Source organism: Pempheris klunzingeri, chromosome 24, assembly GCF_042242105.1.
Source record: "Pempheris klunzingeri isolate RE-2024b chromosome 24, fPemKlu1.hap1, whole genome shotgun sequence".
Lineage (NCBI taxonomy): Eukaryota > Metazoa > Chordata > Actinopteri > Acropomatiformes > Pempheridae > Pempheris > Pempheris klunzingeri.
In genome coordinates this window covers 6,580,750-6,603,872 of record NC_092035.1, presented here as the reverse complement: position 1 = coordinate 6,603,872, position 23,123 = coordinate 6,580,750, and the positions used below count along the sequence as shown (strand labels likewise).

Below are 23,123 nucleotides of genomic sequence, written 5' to 3'. Positions count from 1 at the left end.
AGCAACTACAGCTACAATACTCAAATCAGAGATCTAGTATCAATCAATCAATCAATCAATCTTTATTTATAGAGTGCCAATTCATAACAGCGTTATCTCAAGACTCTTTTCATAAAGAGCAGGTCTAGACCAAACTCTTTAATTAGAGAGAGACCCAACGATTCAGGAACTCAACATTAAGGATTCAAGAATCCCCACATGAGCAGCATCAGGTATTATATGAGGACACAGGCAGGAAGAAGTCCCCTAGCATGAGACACACTTACAGAAAATCCATGAGAACAGTCAGTTTGCTCCTCAATTTATTGATGGTGTTGTGTCATTGTGGGAATCTGAAAGGTCTTGAACACTTTCAAAGCTAAAGCCGCAGAAGAGTTAAAACTCTGTGATTCTACGGAAGGAGCTGACACCAGGTGAGGACGCCCCCCAGTCACTATGCTGACGGTACTCGCCTCGCTCTAGGAGGTACTGGTGCCCCCTGTAGTTGGGGAGGTCGTAAAACACCCAGGCACCGTCAGTCACCACGCAGGAGTATGCCTCACGCAGCTTGTAGGTATCATACACCGAGGGACAGTCATCAGAGCACTCCACCATCTGCCCTTCAAAGTCTGGCCTCTCGTACAGCCTCAGCTTCCATGCACTGCCATAGATCTAAAAACACAAGACAAGAACTAAGAAAGAAAAGCTCTCACAGTTGCCCTTATGGACACTAATTGGAACCAACAAATTATTGAGGTTTGATATCTGGGCCTATTGCTGGTCTAATGAGATGATAAAACAAACATACTGTATTATCTGTTCACAGCAAACACTGACAATCAAAACAATCAAAGAGTTGTTAAACTGAAAAAACCTGCAGGTTTTTGCTTGAAAGTCTTAGCTAGAGTAGTACTAGTACGTTTATTCTGTATCTGTAATTGTTTAGTTACTTCCACATATTAATTCCGCTGCATTGTCCTTTTTTAATTTACATGTCGCATAGAATTTGAAGAAGGTTAAATATTAGCATTAATTTGGAGTTGTCTGTCTATTAACTCTCATGTTAACTTTCTTTGACCACTACCAGCATCTGAGAAAGAACATCAGATTCTTTAGCTGTTAAATGCTCAACTATGATTTGCAGCTAGTCGCTACCAAGAGTGAATAGTTGCCAGGCATTTAAGATCTGGGCACTGAAAAGACATTAAAGACAACAAAACAGAAACATTATATGTCAAACCTAAAATCATAAATGTCTGAATAAACCTGAAAGGCAGCTCTTACGTTCTTTATGGCACGGCAGGATTTGACGCTGTCATTGAAGGCCATCCATTGCTGGTTGTCAGCATACTCCCCAGGGCTGAGAATGTACTGGAAACCCTTGTAGTTGGGTCTCTCATAGATCGCCCACACACCGCTTTCCACCCTGACTGAGTTGCAGCGGCTGAAGTATGTGTGTAGGTCAGCACAGTCGCTGCTACAGTTGTAGCAGCGGCCCTGGAATTTCTTCTCCTCAAAAAATGTGATCTGTGGCAAAAGTAAGAGGAAAAAATGTCAATTACACATTCTGAACCTGAGCATCCTAAAAGTGACTTTACAAAGCAGACTGGTTATAGTAGGTTTTATCTTACCTTCCCCATTTGGATTCTCTGTAAACCACATTCTTTGCTGCAGCCCCATCAAAGTATTTATTGATAAACAAAATGTGCAGAGTATGGCAAGCTTTTGATACCCAAATGAGGTAGATTTACATATCAGCAAAATGGCTTGGTGCAGTTTGATTTGCCTTTGTTCCAGCCTGATGATGACTCTGTATCAAACACTTGCTGGAACAGTTGAAGGCAGAGTCAGACAGTGATGGAGAGAAACTATTTGGCAATGTATTTTTGTGACAGCTGCAAGTGATCTGAATGATTATCTAACTGAGTTAACATTACACTAACATTTAAAGAGTGTTAAAAAAAAACATGTTAATACAGATGCAAACATCTGTAATTTAATAATAAAAGTCATGAATTCAACTTCATTAAAAATATTAGCATCAATACCAGAATCACTTTAATGCTGCAGCTGGTAAAAGTGAGGCACATTTTACTTACCTTCCATACTGCTTGGTAGTTTGATGTAATGATAATGATGATGATGATGATGATGCACAAAGCAATTTTATAGTATGTTAAATAATACCAAGGATGTGTTTTTTATATGCACATCATCACAGCTGATCGCTTCATCTGTGACTGTCACCTTTCTATTATAGTTTGGAGGTGAGTTGGCCAAACGTACATACTGGAGTCTAGAATCACTCCTTGTACAGTTAAATGAGATCTAGAGAGATGAGATTATAGCCAAGTGTAGTGGCAGTTCCCCTGTAGATTTGCCAAAAGCACACTTATTTGCTTGAGTGGAAAGACCTATTCAAACTCCCACAGACCATGTTTGATGGTCATACATTGGCGGCACACTGAATTTAACCTATACGGGTCATGTTTGTGTTTTTGTATTGTGTAGCCAAGAAAAGCAGGTAATGGTTTGGGGTCCAGAGGTGCTGCAGATAATCCAAAACTTTTAGCTCTGACAAATGTATTTGGCAGCAGAAATACAAACATTTTTGAGTTTCTGCATATTAGCATGATCGAAACAGTCCTGGCTTAGCTCCTGCAGATCACAACTGGTTATCAATATGGGGAGCATTTGATACAATGGCTGACAGAGAAGTGCCGTATAGGCATTTCCGTAAAAAGCCAAGATGGCTGCCAATGATGTGGAAGGTTCTGTAAAATCCTCAATCACTTGGACATAAAGCCATAAAAGAAGCTTCTGGGTCTGAAAAGTGAAGCAGTATATATAAGTAAATGCTTTATACCTGCTTTCTTTCTAATGGCCAGTAGGGGGGGGGCTCAACTGGCTCCAAAAAGAAGTTTGAGTGAATGGATATCTATGAGAAGATGACCCTATTTATAAAACAAATAAATCAAATAAAATAGCAGGGTATGCTTTGTGACTAACTAAAAACAGGCAGTCATACCTAACCTAACCTAAATCAGAGAAAAACTCATGGATTGCTTCTTGCTCCAAAATCAAGATGGCAACAGTTGAAAAACCAAGAATGTTATTTGGGAAGAAAACCTTTTGTTTATAAGACATATGTGTTTGCAGTAAGGGCACATGTTTTATCGTTCTGAACAGTTGTAGGTCTATCCAGTTGCATCAAGAGGCATTTTGGTCTGCACGTGTTGATAATGCCCCTCGGAAACCAGAAGTGAACTGAATGTTGGATGGCAGGCTACTGAACCTTTATTGTAGTACATGTGGTTGTATACTGTATGTGCCAGGTTTTAGTGTTGGGTTGGTTTCTGGTCTGCCAGCCAGCGAATCGACTGAATTTGTCATTATGAGATAGATGTTCTAGCAAATTAAAAAGTGGCCCACATCAGCAACTTGTGCTGATGGTGCTGAATCCAACTTGTAGCAAAACATATATAACGTAATATTAACTGGTGCTTTTTAGGCTATAAATGGAGACACTGATGTTCTCCTACTAATCTTTGTCTTTCTCGTCAGAGGTTAACACAAGAGGGAAAAAGTCTGTCGTGTTTACACAGCATCCAGATTGATTTTACCTGATAAAACCTTGTACAACCAGTTTGTCTGCTAGTTAGTTTTCAGTTTCCATCTGGTCATTGATCATCAGTGGTACCCCACCTGATTTTAGGTACTGTGTACAGTTCCACACGTCTGGACGCACCTTCTCATTCAATGTTTTTTTCTTTATTTCTATTTATTTTCTACATTGTAGATTAATGTTGAAGGCATCAACACTATGAAGAACACACATGGAATTATTTAAGACAAAAAAGTGTCCGACAAACCAAAATATATTTTAGATTGAGAGAATGCCAAGAGTGTACAAAGCTGCCATGAAAGCAAAAGTGAGCTACTTTGAACAATCAGCTTCATGAGGTAGTCACCTTGAATGGTTTTCTAACAGTCTTGCAGGAATTTCCAGACATGCTGAGTATTTATTGGCTACTTTTCCTTCACTCTGTGGTCCAGCTCATCCCAAACCATCTCACTTTGGTTTAGGTTGGGTAATTGTGGAGGCCAGGTCATCTTACGCAGCACTCCATCACTTTCCTTCTTGGTCAAATAGCCCTTACATAGCCTTGGGGGGTCATTGTTCTGTTAGTACACATATGATGGTCCCACTAAGCACAAGCCGGATGGGATGGCCTGTCACTGCAGAATGTTGTATTACCCGACACATCACACCTCCACCATCAACTCCATGCTTGATGGTGGGAACCACAGATGTAGAAACCATCTGCTCATCCTTTTCTGCATCTCATAAAGACACTGAACCAAAAATCTCAAATTTGGACTCATCAGATCAAAATACAGATTTCCACTAGTCTAATGTCCATTTCTTGTGTTTCTTGGCCCAAGCTATTTTCTTCTTCTTCTTGTTCTTCCCTAGTTCTTTGTAGCAATTCGACCATTCACGCAGTGAAGGCCTCTGAACAGTTGATGTTGATTTGTGGTTTTTGAGGCTGGTATCCTGGTCTTCCCTTCCTGGGGCCGTCCTCATGATAGCCAGTTTCATGATGGCGTTTGATGGTTTTCACGACTGGACTTGAGGATCTATTCAAAGTTCTTGAAATTTTAAGGACTAACTGACTTTCATGTCTTAAAGTAATGATGAACTGTTGTTTCTGTACTTACTTGAGTGGTTCTCGCCATACTATTGATTCGAACAGTAGTCGAATAGGGCTATTTACTATATAGAATTGTGTACCAACTCTACCTTTGCATAATGCAACTGATGGTCTCAAACACACTAAGAAGGCAAGAAATTCCACAATTAACTCTGGACAAGGCACGCATGTTAATTGAAAAATATTCCAGGTGAAGCTGACTGACAATGACAATGCCAATATAATGGGCTCTCATTATATTTCACTCTGGAGTGGTTGAGTTACTTTCAATACCTAGTGGGATATTTGGTATTACCAGTCTGGTCCAGTCTGGTCCGGTCTTGGGCTTAAAACTTTTACATTGGGCCCTACCGTGTTTAAAAATATTGAATATTGTTCAAGAAAGTGAAGAGCATATCAGTTTCATATAGTAATAGTGGAGTGTTTGTTTTTATTGTGCTATGTTTTTTACATTACATTTTCACCAATGTCTTGTTGTGGATAAGCAAAACACTAATCTACATCTGTGGACTACATCACATCTTTACCACTTTCCATCTATTATAAATACTTAAGTTGTTTTAGCCCCTTACATGTAATGAAAGAGGAAGAATGTTTGGAATGACTGACTTAGTTAAGGCAGTCAATAAAAGTGTTTGGACTAAATAATGCAAACAACATTTTATTCCCATTTTTGTTTTCTCTTTTTTCACCATCGTCGTTTGCCATTAATGCACAGGCATTTTTTGGTGCTTTGCGTGTTCCAACCTGTCAGAAATTTTGTGGACTGTACAGTTTGTTTTGTGTACCATCCAGCAGTTTCAGTTCACCTCAGTACAGTGTGAAAAACGATTTGCAGAGTACTGGCTTTAGTCATGGAGCTGCAGTCAGTGACTGCTTGTTCAAGTGTTTGTGGGAAGCTCATCTGAGCCCTTAGAGTCAGCTGATGAACCTTTTTAATAGAAGAAATGACCATAACCTTCATTTCACAACCTTCCTGTTTGCTCATAGTTTTTTTCCTTTGTGCTGGACAGGAAAACATGCCTAACCCTAAACTGATGCTTCTATGAGAAGAATTTCCAAAAAAGTTCCAGGCAATGACTTCTTTACCATATATTTAAAAAAACGACACAAATTATTGATTACTTTTATCTTTAAGTAAAAGTGAAAATATACAGCTGAACAGGAGGAGTCACTATTCACTTTTTTAACGTGGTTATTTTGCACTAGAATGACGTACAGGAATCAGAAACTTTGGATTTCAGCTTGCTTTATTTTTCCACCCAATGCATGTGATTTAACAGGAGTCCATAATGCGCCTGATGGAGGTGAACCTTGTCATGTGGCTCATCCCCATTTCTCTGAGGTTCCTGTACTCTCCTGGCCTGAGGTACATCATCCTGCCTCTGTAGTTTGGCTGCTCAAACATCAGCCAGTGGCCGTCCATCACATTGCAGGACTGGCAGTCGGAAATGCGGAAACGATCCATCATGTTGTCACAGTCGTCCATCAGCTCATGCATCTGGCCTCCGAAGTTCTCCCTCTCATAGATCTTCATTCTGAAGGGTCCCCTGTGCTGTGGATGAAGAAACATGAAGGAGATGACGCTGGGCTTCTGAACTGAAAATGAACCTACACATTACAACTGTCCTTTTACACTTGTGTAATGAGACTAGCGTACAGAGACAGAGATGGGCAGTTGTTCTGAGATCAGAAATTAATGATCTCATCATCTCAAGAAAACAATATACATATTTTTTTTTTTTTTTTCAAAAACAACCTGTTAACACAAGAAAACAACTGCAGTGTTAATTAACTTGCATTCTGGAGATAGCAGTTGTTAAAATAATATTGCCAACAATTTACATTCTTACGATTTTGTGAAACTGGACCATGTTTAAAACTATCCTAGTCATAAAAACCACATATTGATGTTCCTATCTTATCTTAATCAAAAAGTGGGCTTGCAAATACCATTTAAGACTAATGAACTACTGAGATTTGTGAGAAAATATTCTAAAAACTCAAAGAGCCACTTACTAAATTTCCAGGGGCTTCAGCTGTGTCTAACACCCTTCCTCAGCAAATGTAAGCTGCTGCTCAGGATTTATCAGATAGAGTTTTGCACTAAGGTTATGTAATTCCACCTGAGCAGGTTCCATTTGTTCAAGAAGGCTGAAGGTGTGGTCGAATGCTAGTAAGTGGACCTTGAGTTTAGAATATATAGAATTCTAGAGATTTGTTTTAAAGGTTAGAAAAGAACCTATATGCTAATTTTTCAATTCATGTAAGCCTTTTGCATTAACTCAACTTATATGAGTTTAACATGGAGGAGGGTGTTATTTTAATAATGTCAATACACAATCCCTCTTAGCAGATTAAAGATTTTCTAAGTATTTTTTTGGTGCACCAGTCTTCTAGCATGCCATTGCTGGTGTGACTGCTGCAGCTAAGCGCAAAAAACTCGACCACCTACCATTGGGATCATGCGACTGGACCTGATGCAGTCACTCATACTCATTCCCATCAGGAGCTGGTTGTCTGGATACTCGCCCCTCCTCACCAGCATCTGATGGCCCAAGAAGTTGGGCTTCTCATAGACCATGAAAAGGCCACTCTCCACCCTGCAGGAGTTACACCTGCTCAGGTGGGAGGTGAGCTCCGGGCAGTCATTGCTGGTCTCATAGGAACGACCCTGGAAGTTCCTGTCCTCGTAGAATATGATCTGCAAAGAATAAGGTTAGTATCTTACAAGACTGTCAACTTCAGGCTCTTTTGACTTTTAAAAAAATCTTTTTTATGTTATTGTGCCTGAGATGTTATGAAAGTTTCACTCACCCTCCCCATGGTATATGGCATATGGTGATATTTGTGAGTTAATTTCAGATGTACTCCATCAACATTGGCCCTATCCCTTTTTATACATTACACAGCCGTAGTATTTCCACATGGCTTGTGCTGAAACCTTTGAGTCATCACTCTATATTGTGGCACACTGCAACACTATAGGGTGGCAGATTTTACTGTATGTCAGAATCTGCAATAGTTATTGTGAACTGAATATCGGGCTTTAATGCTTGCTTCCAGCAAATTCAATTAGTTAATTCATGTCTATTCTGTAAAAAACTATGTGTTGCGAATATCATATCTGAAGATGAGACTGAACTTTATGGCAACACTACAGACAGGATGCATTGATGATCCCACAAAACAATGAAGCGTTGGTTTTGTGGCGTATATAAGGTAAAAACTGAAATAATAATGTAATGCTTTTGTTATGACTTGACATAACCTCTCTAAACTACATCCAATATGCAATAATAACTATTGAGGTGTGTTGTAAAAAATGAATGCAAACCCACGTGAACCTTGTGATGAGTCATGATGTTTTACACAAAGGTGTGCAAGGTGGTCTGTGGTCTGATTCTCTATAAATGTGGCGAGGATGCCATCATGTGCAAAAACTAAAACCGTCACCATGGGCAGAGTACGATTTATTATATGTTTGTATAATGTCCAGAAATATGGAGTTTTATGAGTAGTAATAAACTGGTTAATTGTTTATGCACAAATTATTGTGCAAGGGTTCTTAATAGGGTTGGAAATGCATTTTTCCACACTAACAGAAAGTCTTCTCAATCCAAATAATAAACCTAACAGGAATCCTTTTCTTCAGTGTTTGAGTATTTTCATCAATGTTTCCATATGTTTTTTTTTTTGCTGCAGATTATTTTCTATGAGGAGAAGAACTTCCAGGGTCGGACCTATGAGTGCAGCAGCGACTGCTCCGACATCCACATGCACCTGAACCGCTGCAACTCATGCAGGGTGGACAACGGCTGCTTCATGGTATACGATCACCCTAACTTCATGGGGAATCAGGTCTTCTTGAGGAGAGGGGAGTACTCAGATCTTCAGTGCATGGGCAGCATGTTGGGCATGGCAATGATGGATAACATTAGCTCTTGTCGGATGATCCCCATGGTAAGATTTCAGTGGTTGCTCATGCTTTTCAAACTAAGTTGCTCGTGCATGCTCAGATGAACTTATATCATATCTTGTCTTTATCCACAGCATAGGGGACAGTTCAGGATGAGGATCTATGAAGGGGAGAATTACGGAGGCCAGATGCATGAGCTGATGGACGACTGTGACAACATGATGGATCGTTTCCGCATTTCCGACTGCCAGTCCTGCAATGTGATGGACGGCCATTGGCTGATGTTTGAGCAGCCAAACTACAGAGGCAAGATGCTGTACCTCATGCCAGGAGAGTACAAGAACCTCAAAGAGGTGGGGATTAGCAACATAGCAAGGTTCACCTCCATCAGGCGCATCATGGACTCCTGCTAACTCGCATGTTCTGGATGGAAAAATAAAGCAAGCTGAAATCCAAAATTTCTGATTCCTGTATGTCGATCTAGTGCAAAATAACCATTTTAAAAAAAGCAAATAGTGACTCCTCCTGTGCAGCTGTATATTTTCACTTTTACTTAAAGATAAAAGCAATCTATACTTTGTTTAGTCATTTTTTCACTGGCTGTTTGAGCAGTCCAACTACACAGGCAGGATGCTGTACCTCGGGCCAGGAGAGGAGCGAAACCTCAGAGATAGGGATGAGCCACATGACAAGGTTCATCTCCTTGACAATGTATGAAAAGACCCAACACTGTAACAGACTACTTGTAATTTAAGTGAATAAGCAGTTGATCACTGTGAACATGTTCACTTTAGGAATCTTCCACTCTGATAGTGATAGAATATTACATTTGGATGGCATTCAGTGATTATCATAGACATGTTTGGGTTTTGTTTCAATCCCCTGTACCGATACTTAATGCCAGCAAAGATGGATAGCTACAGGAGCCACTACTGATTTCAACACCCACTTAGTGATGAATTTTCAAATTTTGGAGTCTGTCCTGAGGCACTAAAGGAAAGGTCATGCATGAATGTGTTAATTTTATGGCAGCCTGCATGCTATATTATCTGAATGGTGTACTACAAGATTAGTGGATTAACGAGGCATGTTGAGCCTAAAGTTAACATTATTCTGCAAACTTAACCTGGTCCAGAGCAAGTTATACTGCAGGTTTCGGCTCTAACCAGCCATAAAAAGCTCTGCCCACTTTTCCCTGGAATCATTCTCTATGAGCACTACAGATTCTCAAATGAGGTAATATATATATATATATATATATATGAAACTGTATATACAAGTCATGATTTTTTGACCCGTTAATCATGCTACCAAACAAGCTGTGCAGTTGTGCAAACTGCATGCATCATGTTGCTATAGAAACTGCTGGTAAATTAGAAATAAGGGGAGGCATTGAGAGTGCACTGGTAAAATAAACACACTAACTTATTCTGCCAGCATTCCTCATGCCTTATTTGCAAAAACAGTTTTTATATTCTTCATAGCAGTGCACTGTACTGACCTGTTTCTCTTGACTGGAGTAACCTGCAGCAATACGTCCTTTTTTCAGGGTTTATTGACAAAACATTCAGCAATTTGGAAGAATACTTATTGTGTCAATTGCACAATTTTAATGGGAATGCACACCTGAAGCAGAGAGTCTTCGTCATCTCTGATTGTGAAATTAGGGTTAGTCTAGCCAGCTCACGCACAGAGAGCCTGGCTACATTGAACTTGCTTTGTAGTGCACCCCTGTGATCTTGCGTACAAAGCTGACATTTTGCCCTGAGGTGGCTGCTAGAGGGAAACTCATGTAGAGCCCAAAATAGAGAGGTTTCATCCTCTAAGGAGCATGAATGTGCTCAGAAAATTTCACAGTGACCTTTTGAAAAATACATTTTAGCTTCATGATAAAACATGAGGAAGGATAAGCAAATATTGGGATTCTTCTGGAAAATAACGCACTGTAAAGTTTGAGTAGCTTAAAGCACACATTGAGCAAACCATCAATACTGATGTGAAGATGATAATTACAGGATAATGGCACAAACATGTCCCTAGTGAGGAAAGTATGAAACTAGTGATGAAAATATGACAGTGAAATTAACTAATTAAACATACCAGATGCTGTGATGGGGGAAATACTGAATATATTTTACAGTTAATGTAGAATGAAGAAGTATATTTACATGCAAATATTTTACAGTATAGCAAATGCTTTACTACATACTAGTTTGATTTCAAACTTTTTAACTTTTTGAATTAGAAGGCAATCATTTCACATATTGCCTATAGCAGAAAGACACTGATAGGCATTGTAAAATGAAGCATGGGGCATTAGCCTGGCCATACCAGACTGAACTGTAGTTCTTATGAACTCTTAGGAGTACTTCTATTGTTCTGTTCTGTTCTTATTCTTATTGTTGTTATTTCTAATTTTCTTACTGTACATAGAGAGAGAAGTTTCACCTGAGTCAAATTCCTTGTTTGCTTGTACAAACTTGGCCAGTAAAGTTGATTCTGATTCTGATTCTGAACTCAACTTTTCATTTGTACGAGGAGCATTGTATTACTTTTCCTCTTTCAAAGGATACATAATGTAGCTTTAAATGAAAGCATTGGCCCCTATCTTGCATCTGTTAAGCAATGTCTCCTATAATGAAAATGATGGCACAAAAATAAAATAGTAATGCAATAACTAGAGATGCTTGTTATTGTGAAGCCGCATCACTACTGTACAATCTAAGTGATTGCAGTGTTCACAGCTTTGATGTGTAACACAGTAGGGACCTCCATGCTGATAAGCTGACTCATTTATTTTGTACAATTGAGCAGCACATTCTTTTGATGTCACATGACGCATAAAAGGTATTTCTGTTGAGCAGAGCAACAGAAATGAATAGAATGACCATGAGCGGAAAGGGAATGAAGGGTACAGATCACTGCACCAGCCAGTGCAGGAGACAGACACAACCTGCCTCATAATATTATACTGTATATCTACCAAAATGCTCACATATCACAGACAACACTTGAACATTTAGCTCTCAATGTTTTCTACTGGACTCAAACACAATCTGTGTGTCTCTCTCTCTCTAGATTGTCTTCCTTGAGGGGAGAAACTTCCAGGGCCGCTCATATAAGTGCAGCAGCGACTGCTCTGAAATCTCCTCTCCTGTGAGTCGATGCAGCTCGAACTACATGGACCAGCAGTACCTCCTGACCAGGGGAGATTACCCCGAGTATCAGAATGCAATCGGATTCAGTGACTGCATTCAGTCCTGCAGCATTGTCCCTGTGGTAAATATGTGCATGATTTTATCTACCAAGGAGAGACAAGGGCAGCCAGTAATGTAAAGGGACAGTCTGTCTGATGAGAATACAGTGTGCTTGGTTATGCTTTTGTTTTGAATTGCATTGCAGGCTTTATATCTGTATGACAAATGTGCACACTGATTAAGAAAATTAGATGTGGTTTAAAGCTCTGAAAGAAGCCAGCAATTGGTTAAGTTTGTCAAGCTACTGTTTCCAAGAATTTAAAGGATAAACTTGTGCTTTTTTTAAACTATCTTAGTTTAGTTAACACTCAAAGGCTGCGTTTGCATTCACATTCTAAAGAGGATGTCTCTTGAGATGTTGTGGAAAATTATATTTAGCTTTTCATTTGACACAGCAAGCAAACAAACATTAGAGTTAGCTTCTTGTCGCTTCTTATTTCCTAGCAGGAAACTAGCACATACAACTATTACTATAACTACAATTATTATTTTACTTTTTATGTAATTTGACACCTTGTACTAACAGCACAAGTGACCCTGTAAGATGAGAATCTATGAAAGAGTGAACTTTGAGGGGCAAATGCACAAACTGATTATGACTGCGACTCTGTCCTGCAGTGTGGTTGAAGGCTACTGGTTCATGTTTGAACAGCCAAACTCATGAGGGCAAGATGTTTTATCTGATACCAGGAAAATACAGGACCCTCAGAAAAATGAGCTGTATGAGGTTCAGTTCAATCAGACACATAGAAAGTGTCTAATTACTGAGTTTGCAAATGCTTTGTTTTAACAATATTAACAAGTTGTCAAAGCCAGAAGCAAAAAGGAGCCTTGTTTTCCACCCATGATAAACTTACCTCTTTTACTGTGTGATGCGCACAATAAAATGATTTGAAGCATATTTGTGTGAATTAATTTTAAACACCATTTATTGATACACTGGGAATTCAAAATGCCGCCCCTTGCCTCACCATGAGGCAGTAGAACTACGAGATTTCTCCAAGCCAATCAGACAATCAGGCTACATGACAGACCGGCAAGAAACCATAGATGGTGACTTCACTGACCCTGATTTTCACCATGAAATTAGATTTCTTTTTGAAAAACTCTCAAAAGTAAAAAAGTCTTCAATGACCACCACTAATAACTTTGATTTTATTACCTGAGTAAACATTTTCGTAATGAGTTTATGGTCTCAGTTGCTAGCTCAATACAGCATGATGTTCATTTAGTAAATTATGATCCCATTTAGAGTAAAACACACAATAACGCAGGGTATGCCTTAGGATCAATCAGAGATGGGTCATGCTGAACTCTAACCAATCAGACGCAGATTAATCTTTGGACTACCATTGTGAAGACTTGAGTTGACATTTTGGGGCTCGCTACCTCAGTCTCAGAAGACGTGGAATTAACTTCTGAATGGTAGTCCAAAAATTAATGGTCGACTACTCAGTGGCCACGTTTACGTCTTTTATACAGTCTATGCAGTTGCTAAAATAACTATTCTATCGCCGGGATGCCAGCACCCTCTGCTGCACTCTTCAAGCAACCTCAACAGCATGCGCTAGTCGGGGGACTTGGCACGGCGCTGGTCTCCCAGCTTCACCAGCTTCACCAGTCCTGGCAGCTCGTGTCAGTGAGGGCAATTAACATCACAGTCCCAGCAGCTAGCTTTCCTTTGCAGCCTTTGCAAAGACTTGCAATCATCCAGTGCATATGGCAACACTTTGCCCTAACCATGGGTCCTGGTACCACCACAAAAACATACAAAACTGACACACAAACACCTCAAATGCAGACATGTGCACACACACTTACTTACATACAATATGCATACACACTTACACAATCATACGCACAGACACACACACACATACACAAACACAAAGACTCGCAAACTAACAGTGGGCTTCCTTCTGTTCAGAACTGATGCTGATCGGCTGTAACCCTACTCCAAGCACCCATGTGTCTTTTGATAAAAAGGCTTTTTATAGCCTATGATTATAAAATGTGAAGTTGCTCATCTAATTTTATAGTTAACATATAACAACAACAATAATTCACAGGAAGCGCTGACAGTGAGGAAAAGTGGAGCGTCTTCGAACTGAACAAAAAAAAAAGATAGATTTTCAGGATGGAAGGAGAGATCAATTAGTGTCTCGCAACTTGTTGCTGTTGTCATTATTGTCATTATAAATGATAACCATAACATCATATTTCACCCAGCCACAGCAGAATAAGCTTCTTCTCTAAACTCCTTACCAGCAGCCAGGGTGTGGCCTCCAGTCATCCTCCGTTAACTACACTTCTCAAGCATCTTCTATACAAAGAGCCCACACACACGTTCCTCTTACATTTAACGTGTTCGCTCTTCATACAGCAACCCTCACATCGCAAAAACTTCAGAGGCGATTTCTTTTTTAGTTTCCTCGGATGCCTCAAGTTCACTGCCTCAACTCTCCATCATCGCCTCTCTTCGACCCATGCCATTATGTCTGCATTTCAGACACGTCTCATTTCTCAGAGGACACCATGGTAATCTGAACTAAAACCAATCCATCAAGCTATCTTTTACTTCAAAGTACAACAACTTCCAATTCTGGAAATCTCAGAGGTTAACACTGACAGATCCTGTCTTCATCTGAGTCTAGACAAGCGGCTACTCGATTCTTGTTTCAGCAGCACTTCTTTCTTCAACCTCATCTTCTACCCTCAGAATTAGAGCTACTACCTTTGCCTCCCACAGTGGCATCCCAGAACACCTCATTCTAATCATGGGTCTGTTCTTCTCCCAAGTACATCACCACTGTATCTGTTCTAATGGCTACTTGATTTTTGTTCCACTGGCATTTCTACTATGTTTTCTCTTTGTCTGGTACCCATTAATCCTTCAGGATTTGAGCTGCTACCTCCCACAGTGGCAGAACTGAAGCTATCTAGCAGGGTTTCAGGAATAGGACCACACCTCAACCATGTCACGTCCTGCACATCCTATCATTACACGCCTAGCCCCCTCCTCCTGTTCCACACTTTGAACTGAGCAATATTAACCCTTTCATGCATGAATTATGATAATTATTTTTACCAAGTGTTTTTATTCATCTTTAGGCACAAAAAACAAGATTTGAACTGTTTCAACCCATATTCTATAAAGATATATTCACATGTCCAGTAGTTTAAATATAGCTAGTCATGCATGATGTACAATTCAGTGGACATGTGATTAATCACAATTTTCTCCTAATATAAAATCAATACTTGGAAAATTTAGCAATTGCAGGACTCCTTACATGTTACTTGATGTCACCATTTCTTACCTGCAAGGTTTTTTTTTTTATATAAGGTTTTTTTTTCACTTGCAATGGCTTCCCACTGGGTAGCAGTGTATGAGATGATGCAGTAGCATCCACTATGCCATCAAAACTCATGCATATACAAGAAAACAGCTTTTGAATAGCTGTACACTGTAGCGACCTCTATGCATGAAAGGGTTAATGGCTGTTTCTGGTTTAACAAAAGGATCTTACAGGTCCTTCTCTTCTCTTCTTCAGTTCTGTTCCTCTTGGATGGGAGGCCAAATGTCTTCAAATACCTTCAACAAGTCCAGTTGACTTTTGCTCACCTCCTAAGGAATAACTATGACTTGGATGAATGAGAATCTTCACAGACAAGTCAACAACTGTTACTTGATACTTTCACTGTCTTCTTACTGTCTTGGTTTGGCAGCTGGGCAGTAACTTAGCCAACAGAGAATATCACAACATGGTGTACTGAAGGAAAACTGAGCATAACTGAAACCAGTGACCAAGTAAAACAAGTTGTTTTGCTGACCTGAGGGAAATAATCCTGCCTGAATTGCAAATCATATAAAGCCTGCAGTGGTGTGCAGACCCATGTCAGTGGTTGTGTTCACTACACAGAGTTTTGGAAAGTACCAACATGTTGAACATTTACTTCTGCATTTACAATGTTGAACTGAAAATGTTCAGTCATGTCAGGTCAAGCCAAGTTAATTTTATTTATACAAAATCACATGTTGCCTCAGGTCAAGGTGCCTGCAGTCAAATGAAATGTTGATCTTTAAAATGGAATATAAAGAACATCATCTGTGGCAAGGTGGTATGGTATCACTACTTTGTGGCAGAATCTACACAATACCACAGCCTTGGTTGTACAGTATGTATACATTTGCACAGAACTCAAGATACACTGGACTTCACATAATATACACACATAATATTATGTGTTCCATTGTACAAAGATAAGATGTGTGTAAACTGGAGATAGAAAAATCAAATGAAACAAATGAGCTTTCACATGCAGTTTATTCATATGGCAGATTATTGATTTATATTTTATATTTATTTGTGGATTCTATAGTATTTTACCACCAACCACAGCAAATTTAAAAGGGGGAGCCTCTGCTCAAATGAAAACAGCTGATTTGCTTCATTGACCACACAAAACAAAAAAATATTGTTCTGTGAGAAAGAGCTGACGAGCCTCGTCATTGTTCTGAATTACAATGACACAGGTCATCCGTGGGTTATAAAGGCAGTGTGGAGCTCATGACGGCTGCTACAGTGTGACGAAGGTTAGCTGGCACAATGGGTAAGGTAAGGCTGCTTGTATTTCTGCATCTTTTGTGCTTCTGCATATCTGCTTGGATTATTCAGCCGAAACTTGGAAACCTTTCTTCACCTGGTATAGTATGCATCTTTGCTTAATTTGAGCAAATATTCATGCATCTTTTAAAGTGCCTCATTTGATCTTTCCAGATCATCTTCTACGAGGACAGGAACTTCCAGGGACGCTCCTATGAATGCAGCAGTGAATGCTCTGACCTTCATTCCCACTTTAGCCGCTGCAATTCCATTAGAGTGGACAGTGGTGACTGGATGGTCTATGAGAGACCCAGCTACATGGGCTACCAGTACTTCCTGAGGAGGGGCGACTATCCAGACTACCAACGCTGGATGGGTTTCAATGACTGCGTGCGATCTTGCCGTGTTATCCCCCCGGTAAGCCTCAGGGTGGTTGCAAAGAGCACCGCCTTTCAAAAGGTGTTTCTTTTGATAATCTTTCACTGCTGTAAAGGCCATTAAGTTAACTTGTCTTGTCTGCAGCACCAAGGGTCTCACAAAATGATGATCTACGAGCGTCCAGAGTTCCGAGGCCAGATGATGGAGTTAACTGATGACTGCCCCTCCTTGTTTGAGCACTTCCATTACAATGACATCTACTCCTGCAACGTAACGGATGGTTATTGGCTCTTCTACGAACATCCCCATTACAGGGGGCGCCAGTACCTGATGCGCCCTGGCGAATACCGGAGATTTAATGATTGGGGTAGCATGAGTGCAAGGGTGGGATCCATCCGACGTATCACTATGTGAGAAAAGTTGATGTCCAGACACTGTTTATGTTAAGTACTGTCAATAAATATATCCAATTACTACTGTTCTCTCAATCACTTCTTCTGTTTTCTTGAGGCTCTTTGAGTTGAGGTATTTGGTCATTTGTTTAGGTGGCAAATTGTGTCTCATTGCTTTTGTTTTGAAGCAGAGAACGCAGAATGCAAATATTCAGACCAATGGTGAAAAACTAAATATTCCAGACACATTGTTATAAGCCACATAATTATTTTGTCATATCTTTCAGATACAGATACACACAGGCACACATTTTAAGCCCAGCATGTTTATTGACAACAGAGAGAGGAAGAAGGTTTGTAAGACTTCTAGTTGGGGTCTGTGATTCGCCTGAGTGAGCCGATTCTTGGACTGGCACCACCCCAGTCGCTGTATCTGCGATACTCGCCGGGTCTCAGGTAGTAAGGCCTTCCTTTGTAGTTGGGCTGGTCGTACAGCAGCCAGTGGCCATCAACCACATTGCATGAGTTAATGTCAGACATACGGAGGCGGTCCTGGACATTGGGGCAATCGTCGCTCACCTCCTGCATTTGGCCAGCCATGTCTGGACGCTCATACAATCTTATTTTGTACGAGCCACGGTGCTGCGGGAGGAATAACATTTATGAATCAGTTCAGTTTTTTTTTTTGCAATACAGTAGTTTTCCTTTTTGGTTATTGTGAACATAAAAATCAGTTAATAAATGGTTAAGTGTTAATCCCGACCTTTCTAATACTACATGAAGAATGGTTTGCAAAATCAGCCAAACGTTTTGCATGCATTATAAATTCCATACTTTTCATCATCTTCCTCTTTCATCCATTTGTTTAGCTGTTTTCACCTATATTTGTGGTATTTCAGATTTGAGATTCTGACACTAAAGAAACTATACTATAAGTTACTTTTCTGTAAAGACCTCTATAGGCATGTTTAACCTACTCATATATCTATTTATGTATGTATTTATCTGTACATTGTGTTTGCACATTCCAACACCCTCTTTCTCTCTCATTAAAATACAGGCAGTAATGTTTCAGATTCTTGACTTTTGCACTGTGATAAATCAGTGTGCCCTCATAGATCAATTATTTTTTTATCATAGATAATTCCCTTGTCACCTCTTTAAGACCATCTTAGCTTACCATGGGAATCATGCGGCAGGAGCGGATGCAGTCACTGATGCCAATCATGCGCTGGTTATCAGAGTATTCCCCCCTGCGGAGGAAGTACTGGTGGCCCAGGTAGTGGGGTCTCTCATACACCATGAAGCAGCCACTCTCCACCCGGATTGAGTTACAGCGGTTGAAGTAGGGGTGCAGGTCAGCACAGTCACTCATGCACTCATGGTGCCGACCCTGAAAATTTCTGTCCTCGTAGAATATGATCTGCAAATGTTTGTCAAAGCACTGATCATCAACTCTTGCGATGTTAAAACATCTCAAGGTGTACATATTTTCACTATATATTTTCACTAATAACACATGATACGCTTACCTTTCCCATTGTCATCTTAGTGGGAGCCAGACTGATGCTCAATAGGTGTTCTCTGTGCCGCTCTTCTTTTATATCAAGTAGCTGCGTGATGGCACAGCATAAAGTATTGTCATCCAAGTAGGTTTTATAAAACAAATCTGGTTATGTATAGCAACGCACCACGGTGTAGATGAGTTATTGTTGTTGTTATTGTTGTCCAGTTTTCACATGTTCATCACTATTGATCAAAACACCACAGTGTACTACTGACCCGGGGTCACTGCACACAGTATCAGCAAAATAACAAGCGGTATTTGTGTCCTTTGCATTTAAAAAAAAAAAATCCTAATGTGATATGCTAGGTACAGAACTGGCGTATTGTCAATATTGTGTACTAATGAAAATAATGTATGAATGTATGAATCTATGTGTGTATGTGTTTGTAAATGTAATCATAATGTGTAGGCTTGGTTATAATAAGTTTGGATTAAGCCATACAAACAGCATGATAGAGCCAGTCAACCACATTCATACACACTGATACGTCTCAACAACTATTACATGGATTTACATGGACATCAGTGTTTTCCTCACCATCACCCAAAGAAACACAGGAAATTGCCACTGAAATAAATAACAAAAATCTGTACTTCATTAACATTTAATGTGTATTTTCATGAAGACATGTACACAGCATTAACAACGGCCTTGTTTCACAGTATTTAGAGCCTAAGCCATGTCTATTTTGCAACACATGCCTGCAGACACAATACACATATTACCAGTGTGGCACGAGAGCTACTAAAAAGAAATTATTGTTGGTGTGAATGCTGCAAGCATTCTCATTCATAACATTCATAGTTTCCATAGCACTCAAATTGTGGAAACTGAAATCATGCATTAGAATTGCAAAAGGCAGCGGCTCAGCAGCGTGTCTGTCTTGTGTATCCCAGTTAGGATGAGTAACACATTATGTGCCTTGCCAATGTTTGTTGTACGTGAGCTCTCTCTGGTCTAGCATCAGTGCAAAGCAAAGATGCAGCAATAACAATAGCAATATCAATTAGAGAGTAAAGAGAGTACTGCCTCCATTTTCTGTTCTGTCTTACAAGAAAGTGGGGATTCAGAGCCACAAGCATCTGTAGATCAATGTTACATATATGATTGTCAACCTGTTATTTATGTGGTCCAGATCCACTTTGATGAAGATTACTGCAATTAATATGTTACATATACATATACAATGATTTATTGGCTTACGTCAGCTCACATTTGGATTAAAAATCAAAGTATCAAAGTGATACTAGGTTATAGGTTGCTTCTCCTGCACTAAATTTCTTGTACTTGCTGTTTCTGGGCCCCAAGTGAGGAGTTTTAGGGGCCGTAGAATATATTGATGATGTGACAAGAAACAAAGGGGTTTTGTACAACACCTATGACATCTGCCAAAAAATGGGAACAATAAATGTTTGGAAAGTTGCTGCTGAAGGTCATATGATGGCCCAAAAACACGTTTGCTAAATTAAATCAGACAAAAAATGTGTTTTGTATGTTTATATATCAATTGGCAACTTTTTGAGAAACAGATTTTTGATGTCGGTGAGGTTTGTGGATGAATGTTTTGTATCACAGCTGAATATTATACACATCCGATGGTTACCCCTGATTGTTTTTCGAGTCACCCCTGCAATAAATTTGAACTCTTATTAAAATATGAAGTGTCACAATATAAATCTCATCATGCACAGACAGCTGACACAGGGACACACAGTTGTTTAATAAACCTCAATCCAAGGTCATGAGAGTCGATCTTTTGTTATTCTAATGAGCAGGCATTTGGTGCTTTTGCCATCCTGCCAAGGTCTTGATCCCATTTGCGCAGATAAAAAACCCTGATTCATCAATGCCCATGGTCTAGACTGGCACATTATTTACCCCTCACTCGTGTTATACCAAAGGATACCCACAAAAATACATTTTATGTGGTAGTGTTTTAAATGATTCAGGTCAATGCTGAATGAAATAAAGGTTATACTTTAGCCTACAGACAAATATATTTGCATCACAAGATGATAAATCATGGTGACATTAATAATACTGCATTCAATATCATCAATATTGTTGGGGATAGAACCACCAATCGGAGGATTGGCGGCTCTTTCCCCAACTTCTGCAGTCCACATGCCAAAGTGTCCTTGGGCAAGAGTGAAGCCCAAATTGCTCCTGAAGCAAAGCTCTGGTGTGTCAGTGTGTGTGACTGGTTCGTTTCCTCCTGATCGCAGGATTGGCAACCTCCCATGAGGTGTGGGAATGGGTGAATGTAGTGTTGAAGTGCTTTGAATGGCTGATTGGACTAGAAAGGCCCTGTACAAATACAATCCATTTACCATTTACACAGGATAAATAACCCTGACCATGCCATAGTGATGTCATCAGTTATTTGTTTGTCAAGTCATGTTTTTAATGGAAAGCCTACAAGTCCTACACACTGTGACATGGGTATTTAGTGTAGGAGGCATTCGTTTTTGCTCAAGAGATGCTGCCAAATTAGATTGTGGGAAATGTAGCGTTTAAAGCATGCTTAGTCAGAGTGCATGGCAGTTCAGAGTATCAATTCACAATTTAAGCTGCAAGCAGCGTTGGAGGGCCCTCGCACCTTTGTGCATGTCGGGCTGTGCGGTGGCTTCGTCCTGTTGCCGGACGCCGACCCTTCCATGCAGCTCAGAGTTTTCATGTATTTTGGACAGTGCATCAAGGAGTTACATGTCACTTCCTGTGTCCCCTATGTGGCGCTAGAGAACAGCCACTAATTGCATCCTATATTTCAGCATATGAAGTGTTGACTACACTGTGAAAATTTCATGCAAATCAAAGGATGATTGGCACAAATGTCCTACTTCCTGTTGCCACCAGGTGGCGCAATGACTGTGGTCACTAATTGTCATGTAGTCTTCAGACCGGAAGTCTTACTAATCATGACAAGTTTGTATAATGTACACTGAAGATACAACAATTTCCTGTTTCATGGCGAACACAGTGTTGCCATGGTGACAGCGTTTGGCAGAACCTCAGAAGCTTCATAACTTTGTATCATCCAAGTCTTGGGAACGTTTGGACTGAATTTGCCACTTCGTCAAAATTGGCATGTGCATGTCTTCAGAGCCGGACAGTCATCAAACAGTATAAATGTGGTGAAGATAGGACCTTGTTGAGTGGAGTTTTCACTACGGACCAACATGGTTCAACTCAGGGACAGAAACACATTTACATCCTGCTCTGTGAGCCAGGGCGGGATCAGCGGCGGCTCTGCGCGTGCGCGATTCATGAGCAGCGTGCACGCGGAGTGGCTCTCCTCGGTCCTCTCTGCGGCTGCGCGAGACCTTTGGGAGGGGGAGGGGGAGGGGCTAACGGTCACACCTGCTGCTAGTTAAGGAAATTAGGAAAGTCGCCTGATTGGCAGCACAGGAAATGATGTCAGCACACTTCCGCAGCAGCAGATGACTTAAGAGCCTGAGCGGATCGTTGGTACGTTTTTTGCTGCTCGTTTTTCTGCTTCAAAAACATGTTTGGAGGAGGAGAAGAAAACTACCAGAGGAAAACATCACGAAGACGCTGAGTTGGGTTTGGTTAATGCGGTCAGTCTGAGGCTGAATGGCCGAATACAAACACGAAGAGAACAAACACATGGTGGTAACAAGCTAGCTAATTAGCCACTTAGCTAACGCTAGCTAACCATGCTAACAGCCGCTACATTCGGACCTGAGAACGTATTTTCATACCTCCTCGTGTGTAAACGTGTGTTGGTATGACAACGTTCCTTGAATCCTTGAAAGCTAATTGTATTGAAATGTCAGTAATCACCGTTAATGTCAAAATATTTTATTTGCCGTCTCAAATAGTTACTGAAGTTTAACAGCAAGTTTCAAAATGTATTTCAACAAAGTAAATGTAAAGAGAATGAGAGAAAAGTCATCAGTGCAAATATCCACTTTTTTATTTCCTACATCAGATGTGTGCAGCCTTGTTCAACATGAAGGTGATACAGCTGTAACTTCTGATCACTTATTGATTGATTCTTTTTCCTTTCATGCTTCAGGTGGGCTGGTGTTCACTGCTGAGGAGCAGAGGAAGAGTCTTCCTGCCAGTATGTGTTGGGAAAGAAGCACAATGGTTAGTAACTTTAATTAAAACTGAAATCATTGATTTCTACTATTTGATATATTATAAATTATTGTTGGAGCTAGCTTGTGATTCTATGACCTGATTGACATCTTTCACTTTTAAAGTGTCTGGAGGTTCATTTGTGTTTCTTTTATTTCAGATGGTTTTCCCAAACGAAGATAAAAACCCCTGAAGATCTTCTAA

General features: G+C 40.1%; 5 protein-coding genes across 5 annotated transcripts; 2 read left to right on the top strand and 3 right to left on the bottom strand.

The window, feature by feature from the left end:
* Positions 1 to 375: 375 nt before the first annotated feature.
* Positions 376 to 4,092, bottom strand: LOC139223946 (gamma-crystallin S-like). Its single transcript, XM_070855949.1, has 4 exons — positions 4,013 to 4,092; positions 1,766 to 1,805; positions 1,264 to 1,506; positions 376 to 651 (listed from the first exon to the last, which is right to left on the bottom strand). The coding sequence occupies exons 1-4, from the start codon at positions 4,090 to 4,092 to the stop codon at positions 376 to 378; spliced, it is 639 nt and encodes a 212-aa protein (XP_070712050.1).
* A 1,878-nt stretch (positions 4,093 to 5,970) lies between these two features.
* On the bottom strand, positions 5,971 to 7,520 carry LOC139223444 (gamma-crystallin M3-like). Its single transcript, XM_070855353.1, has 3 exons — positions 7,512 to 7,520; positions 7,150 to 7,398; positions 5,971 to 6,249 (listed from the first exon to the last, which is right to left on the bottom strand). Exons 1-3 carry the CDS (start codon positions 7,518 to 7,520, stop codon positions 5,971 to 5,973), a joined length of 537 nt encoding a protein of 178 aa, XP_070711454.1.
* Positions 7,521 to 8,148: 628 nt separating this feature from the next.
* Positions 8,149 to 9,026, top strand: LOC139223448 (gamma-crystallin M3-like). Its single transcript, XM_070855357.1, has 3 exons — positions 8,149 to 8,160; positions 8,400 to 8,657; positions 8,748 to 9,026. Exons 1-3 carry the CDS (start codon positions 8,152 to 8,154, stop codon positions 9,024 to 9,026), a joined length of 546 nt encoding a protein of 181 aa, XP_070711458.1. The 5' UTR covers positions 8,149 to 8,151.
* Positions 9,027 to 16,480: 7,454 nt separating this feature from the next.
* Positions 16,481 to 17,325, top strand: LOC139223447 (gamma-crystallin M2-like). The gene is made up of 3 exons (XM_070855356.1): positions 16,481 to 16,489; positions 16,652 to 16,894; positions 17,000 to 17,325. Exons 1-3 carry the CDS (start codon positions 16,481 to 16,483, stop codon positions 17,267 to 17,269), a joined length of 522 nt encoding a protein of 173 aa, XP_070711457.1. The 3' UTR covers positions 17,270 to 17,325.
* Positions 17,326 to 17,613: 288 nt separating this feature from the next.
* LOC139223445 (gamma-crystallin M2-like) lies at positions 17,614 to 18,794 on the bottom strand. Its single transcript, XM_070855354.1, has 3 exons — positions 18,780 to 18,794; positions 18,428 to 18,670; positions 17,614 to 17,889 (listed from the first exon to the last, which is right to left on the bottom strand). The coding sequence occupies exons 1-3, from the start codon at positions 18,792 to 18,794 to the stop codon at positions 17,614 to 17,616; spliced, it is 534 nt and encodes a 177-aa protein (XP_070711455.1).
* Between the last annotated feature and the right edge of the window lie 4,329 nt (positions 18,795 to 23,123).

Excerpts from the sequence above, each read along its gene's own strand:
- LOC139223946 (XM_070855949.1), bottom strand. The coding sequence starts at position 4,092 with ATGACCTGGCCTCCACAATTACCCAACCTAAACCAAAGTGAGATGGTT. Across the intron at positions 1,806-4,012 it reads GACCACAGAGTGAAGGAAAA|CAAGTGTTTGATACAGAGTC; the intron begins GTAGCCAATAAA and ends CAACTGTTCCAG. Across the intron at positions 1,507-1,765 it reads ATCATCAGGCTGGAACAAAG|ATCACATTTTTTGAGGAGAA; the intron begins GCAAATCAAACT and ends CTTTTGCCACAG.
- LOC139223447 (XM_070855356.1), top strand. Across the intron at positions 16,895-16,999 it reads CTTGCCGTGTTATCCCCCCG|CACCAAGGGTCTCACAAAAT; the intron begins GTAAGCCTCAGG and ends TCTTGTCTGCAG.
- LOC139223448 (XM_070855357.1), top strand. Across the intron at positions 8,658-8,747 it reads CTTGTCGGATGATCCCCATG|CATAGGGGACAGTTCAGGAT; the intron begins GTAAGATTTCAG and ends CTTTATCCACAG.
- LOC139223444 (XM_070855353.1), bottom strand. Across the intron at positions 6,250-7,149 it reads CCAGTCGCATGATCCCAATG|CACAGGGGACCCTTCAGAAT; the intron begins GTAGGTGGTCGA and ends CTTCATCCACAG.
- LOC139223445 (XM_070855354.1), bottom strand. Across the intron at positions 17,890-18,427 it reads CCTGCCGCATGATTCCCATG|CACCGTGGCTCGTACAAAAT; the intron begins GTAAGCTAAGAT and ends TTCCTCCCGCAG.